Consider the following 6,000-nt stretch of genomic DNA (forward strand, 5'->3'; position numbering starts at 1 on the left):
CATTTAACTTATGTTTTATTCAATTATTGACGTAAGCAACCAAGCACTGAGTATCAGCAACGCCTGGGAACCTGCCACCCACAGAACTCACAAGTACTTTTACTTCACAGTATTGCTGCAACACTTTCTCAAGATGCCACCCTTGTTTATCACGACTTCAAAATCAAGGTGCCTGTTAGACCTGCTCCAGGCTCCTGTTATCTAATGTATTAATATCAACACACAGGACCGTACCACAAATTCATTTAACATTTTGGTAGCTGCATTTCCATTGGTTTTCTTTGTCATCTTGTATTTGTTTAATGCATTCTAAAACATTACAGCAAGCTGGGCGTGGTGGCATCCTAGCATTTGGGAGGCTGAGGCAAGAGGATTGAAACTCAGAGGCCAGCCTGGGCTACACAATTGAGATCCTTTGCCTATATCTTCTAATAAATAAACGGTGTTAAAGGACGCTGCTGCTTTGGTCCGTCTTTAAGGTCTTCATGAAGAGGCTTGGCCTCCAGTGTAACAGTAGTCACGGACCTTTAAAAGGCCTAGGGCTGGGCTGAGAGATGGCTCAGAAGTTAAGAGCACTGGCTGTTCTTCCAGAGGTCCTGAGTTCAATTCCCAGCACCCACAGCCATCTATAATGAGAGCTTCTGTTATGCAGGTACAGATGCAGGCAGAACACTGTGTATATAACAAATAAATCTTTAAAAAAAAAAAAGGTCTGGGGCTTTCTGGGAGATGACTAGGAATTCAAGCTACTTATTCATTCTCAAGGGAATGAGTTAGGCATCTGGGGCTGTTGCAGTTACTGAGACAGTGGGTTGTCACAAAGTGAGGTCAGCTGGCTGTCTTGCCACAGGACCTTTCTTTTATGCATAAGCCACTCGTCCCTTTCATCTGTATTCCTCCCACTGGATGTCATCCACCAAGTTCTAACACCAGGGGAGGTTCTCACTGAATGCAGTTGGCTGCTATGGCTTCCAGAACTCTGAGCAAAATAAAAGAATTTTCTTTATAAGGTTCCAGACTCAGGTATTTAGGTACAGCAGCAGAACACAGACGAAGACAAACACACAGGTTTCACTAACATCCACAAGCTCCACTGCACTGGCTATAACAAGATCCCTGTGCTACCAAGTGACGCCACTTCCAGATAGAGCCACATGGATAAACTCCCAGAAAAAGACAGGCCATACAAGAAGGACAAGACATTGAAGGGCTCAGTAGCCACTGGCTACCTAACTACAGGAAGATATCCCTGACTGGGGGAGGGGCGCTTTAGGCAGGAGGTAGGTACCCCATAGACACTTCCCACTCTCTGAGAAGGACTGGAGAGCCAGCGCACACATTCAGGGTCAAAGAGGGAAGAATAAATAGAGAAGAACCAGAGAGGGCAAAGGGCACCTGGGCCAGCCCGGCTTCCACGACTCTCCAGCCTTGCAGTGTCAGCGTGAGGACTTTGCACAAGGCTCACATGAGGGTGTGACAGCGTTTGATCAAGACCCTGATTCCTCCCAACACTGTTCGTCTAGAATGCTTACTCCAGCATGGCAAGTAGCTCATCCCACACACCCAGGGCAGCGAGTGCATTGGCCCTTGCTGACTGTGCATGGCTCCTAGAGTGTCGCCCAGATGAAGAACCAGAGACCATTCTTTATCCCACTCTGGAATTCTGTCCCCCTTCCCACAAGCCCTCTCCTTGGCCACTACTGTCTCCCAGGAAAACAGAAGAGGATTCCAGAATAATGCATAGGGTAAATGTCCCTTTCATTCGCATGACACCCTTTTACCAAGCTCTAATCATAAGTTGATGGCCCCAGGGATACAAACCAAACTGGCACTGGGTCCCAAGGATGCCAGGAAAGCGATGACAGAAAGTAGAGACGGCTACTCATGATGGGCAGATGTGAAGATGTGTGCAGGGACCTTTCAACGGGAGGCCTGCTTGTGGGAGGAGGAACCATCTGGACTGGACCTACAAGTCTGTGAGCAACCTTTTTGTTAATCATGTTAGAAGTCAAGAGTATTCCAGGGCCATTAGGTGAGCAGGCCCCAGGACGAGAACACAGGGCAACAAAATCAGACGGGTACATATGCAACTCAGAGCATGGCTCAAGAAGAAAGCAGTTACCTCCTACCAAAGCATAGAATTAGGGAAGTTTCTCACTGAGTCTGAGACGCTACTTAGGGCATCTTCTGCTCCTCAATTCATACGGGGTACACCTGAGATTCTCATGAGCCTCCTGCTTTTACTAGGACTCTGTAGGAAACCAACCCTGACTCATTGGAAGTCTGCGGCTATCCAGTCAGTTGAGAAGCATTAAAGCTGACACTCTTAGCTGGGCACGGTGGCCTATGTCTGTAATCCCAGTACTCTGGAGGCTTATGCAGCAGGATCATGAATTCAAGACCTACACAGAGCAAGTTCCTATCTCAAAAATCTAAGTTAAAAAAAAATGCTAAGAATATAGTATAGTGGCAGAACATCTGGCCTGGCACAAGCAAGTCCTGCGTTATAACCTTGGCACTTCCAAAAAGAAGGGAAACCATTGACATATTGATCTATCATGTGCCTGCAGCAGCTGAGAGCCACGCTTTCTAAGGAACATCCTCCAATCTTGTCCCCTTAAGGAGATCAGTGGACTCAACTCAGGCTCTGCATTTCTGAGGACTGTTCTGCAACCATTCTGAGATGGTTCTGGCCAACTGTGGAAACTCCCTACATCTGTTACATTTCCCAATAAATATGCCTCCCCAAGATCTGGGTCGCCATTTCAGCCATCTTGCATGATGACCCCAGAGATCAGCTCAGCTCCAAGAGGCTTCTTTGAAGATCTGGCCAGTTCCTACCCCAGCTTGAGAATCTTCCAGAAAGAAGCAAGACTTGGGCCAGCCTGGAACCTCAAACCCAAATGCAGCTGCTGGAACCGCCTGTAACTACCTGGCTAGCCCAGGTGGACAGATGAGACCCCACAGACAGATACCTGCCCATACTTATTGCTCACTGTGCTTCTTAACAGAGGGCCAAAGGCTGGGCTCGAAGTTCTGGTCCTGGCCTCCTGGACACCTACCAGGACTTTGTCTGCACAGTTCTCCACCCTAAACGTGTCTCACTGTTTAAAGTTCATCCCAAAGATCACCTAGCAGCACCAAGATCACCCCATGACCCTAGAGCCCATGCCTCTCACTGGCACAGACTAAGATCAAAGACAGAGATATAGACAACAGAATCCCACATGTCCATCAGCTTTAAAGGCTCAGTGTTGTTCCTAGAAAATAGCAGGCACCCACTAAATGTTGCTACAGTCAAAGCTCTCCCAACCTTGGATGCCATCTAAGATGCCAATGGGTTTCCATTTCCCCGTCTTACACAGAGAGATGCTTTTGGTCCACTAGTTTCTCCATACTTATCTCAGCTCCCAACCCTGAATGTGGAGAGCTATCCTCTTCTACCCCACCCTTCCTAACACCCTGTACCCACTAAAGTCCATGATTTCTCCCACTGAAATCACAGATCAAGCTATCAGGCTCTTTAAGAAGCAGATCCCACCCGGCGGTGGTAGTGGCGCACGCTTTAATGCCAGGACATAGGGGGGCAGAGGCAGGCAGATCTCTGTGAGTTCTGGTCTATAGGATGAGTTCCAGGACAGCTAGGGCTACATAGAGAAATCCTGTCTCAACAAAAAAGAAAAAGGAAAAGGAAAAGAAAAAGGAAAAGGAAAAAAAGGGAGGGGCTAGATCCTAAACAGTACAGTGCTACATGCTTGAAATGTCAGCATTCTGATGGGCAAAGCAAACGGAGTTTGAGGCCAGACTGGGATGCATAATGAAACCCTTATCTAAAATTTTTTAAAAAGCGAATTCCAGATGACAACCCTTCCTGCTCCCCCAGGACAAAATCTGGAGAGGTCACTGGTCACCACACCTACTAGTTCAGGGATGCACCCTACTCTCCCTGTCCCCAAGATTGAGTGTGCCCATCTGTCCACACTACCTTCCAAAAGGACCACCGACCCTTCTTTAATTCTACAGAATCTTGGCAGGCCTAAATCGACCAAAGCACTGGGCTAGTGAGGCCCAGCACGAAGTCTGCCTTGAAGATAGAGAGGAGGCAACAAACACATGGAAAACCAGCACTACAGAGCTAATCAGTTAGTTAGGGTAAGGTGTCTTGGAGGAACTGACATTTGGACCCAAAAAGAAATCAGGGGAAGAGTTGGCCTGAGAAACCGGGATTCCACGCCCACTCCAAAACTACCCTCATTCTTGGGGAAGTGCCTGGGGACCTGGAGCCCACCCCATCCGAGGGGCGTGGCAGTGAACAGGTTTGCCAAACTCCTATCTCTGCCACGGACGGAGAGGCCACCACATGTTGGGCTCCAGGGCAGACCCCCAAGGGCCAGTGGATAGTCGCAAACGTGCAGGGACGCTGCGGGTACCACTCGCCCGGCGCTCGGTTTCGGTGCCCTCGAGAAGTGCGCGGCCCGCGGCCACACGGCAACCCCAGACAGAACCCGGGGGCTGTCACCCACTGTCCAGCCCGGACCACCGAGGCAGGCCACCTCTCCGCACCCGCGGGCAGGAGCGAGGGGTAAACTCGGCACTCACCGTGAGGTGGACGCCATGTTCACTCGGCGCGAGCGTCACGTGGAGTGCGGCGTCAGCTGAACTTGCTTGGGTCCTGACGAGAGGATGGGGCGGGACCAGGGGCGGGTTTTTAAGTGAGCGTGGGCGGAGGCAACGGTCTCGGCCCCTCCTTCTCCGGCTCCAGACAGCACATAGAAGAGGCGGAGCCCTGGAAGGGTTAAGGGTCTCCACAGGGAGTTTCAGGCTCCCGCGAGTAGCCAGGCTTTCCCTCGTGGAAGGAAGTGTCCTGAGACAGGAGATGACTTGATTCTAGGTCAACCCCTGGCTTTATGTTGTGGCAGCCCACCCGCGGGAAGAACATACAGGAATAAAGAAACCATGGGGAGGAGGGCCAAGGATGGCAGAGGGCTGGGGCAACTATAACAGTCGCCTTCAACATCCTAGAAAGGGAGTATGGGGAGAGAGGCGAGGGGCTCTGGCCGGATAGATAAGCAAGACCTGCAGGGCTTTGAATATAACATTGGGAAGTTAAATCTAATACGATCTTGTTCAAACCTCCTCAAGTGCAGAATGGAGGAGCTGAAGGAAGAGAAGCTGGGGGATGGGAGGTGGAGGGAAGCCGGCAGAGAGCCAGGTTCGGAGCTAGGGCAGAGTCCTAAAGAGAACAGACTACGGACGTCTGACTAAAGTCCTACATCAGAAGGCAGATGCCCCCCTCCCTACTCTCAGTAGGTCCCAAACATTTACAGGCAGTGGTTCAAATTCTTTGCAGATGTTACTGCTCAGAAAAGCTCCATGAGGTAGGTACTGTCTTCGCACCATTTTACAGCCGAGGAGACTGAGGCCCAGAAGGGTAAGTAACACGCCTGAGTGTACACGGGTTCACCTGTTCTTGAGAACTTGAAAACGCACACGAATTAGCTCCATCTTCAGCTAAAGAGTCTCGACTCCCTAATAGGGGACACTTTAAAAATAGCGAAGGATGAGCAGAGAGCTATTCGTGTCAGTTTGTAGCAGGAAAACCTGCCCCCAGCTAATCACAACCCCGCTTCTTTTGACATAAAATATGTCAAAATTAAGCCAACTGCCAGCTTAATGCTTATTAATGTGTAAAAGAAGTAATTATCCTAAATATTTACAAAAGAGAGGCAGAGAACACCCAGCCACTGAATGGAGCTTTCGCTCTATGGTTGTTAACAGGGAAGTCCTGCCCACGGCTCCTGCCCACCCAGGCCCATCTGGGCAGTGGGCCTCCAGGCAGGGTCTGCTCAGACATTCGTTTTATATGTCAGCTTTCCCCACCCTTCCCCATCAGAAACTCCAGCAGGGCTGTCCCTCCCCCACTCTCACTGGAGAACCTTTCCAGCAAGCCTTACCAGATCCCTCACTGCTCTCCAGCAGATTCCAGCCTCCCCACCGAAG

The 6,000-nt window shown here is 50.0% G+C and overlaps 1 protein-coding gene across 1 annotated transcript in view; it reads right to left on the bottom strand.

Annotated features, from left to right (window-relative positions):
• The window catches only part of Pepd (peptidase D), a 136,551-nt gene extending 131,879 nt beyond the window's left edge, over window positions 1-4,672 (bottom strand). The window contains exon 1 of the mRNA XM_048448771.3: window positions 4,600-4,672. Coding sequence (XP_048304728.1) covers window positions 4,600-4,616 — 17 coding nt within the window. The 5' untranslated portion in view covers window positions 4,617-4,672. The remainder of the gene's footprint in view (window positions 1-4,599) is intronic.
• Between the last annotated feature and the right edge of the window lie 1,328 nt (window positions 4,673-6,000).

This window comes from Myodes glareolus, chromosome 1 (assembly GCF_982192425.1).
Source record: "Myodes glareolus chromosome 1, mMyoGla1.1, whole genome shotgun sequence".
NCBI lineage: Eukaryota > Metazoa > Chordata > Mammalia > Rodentia > Cricetidae > Myodes > Myodes glareolus.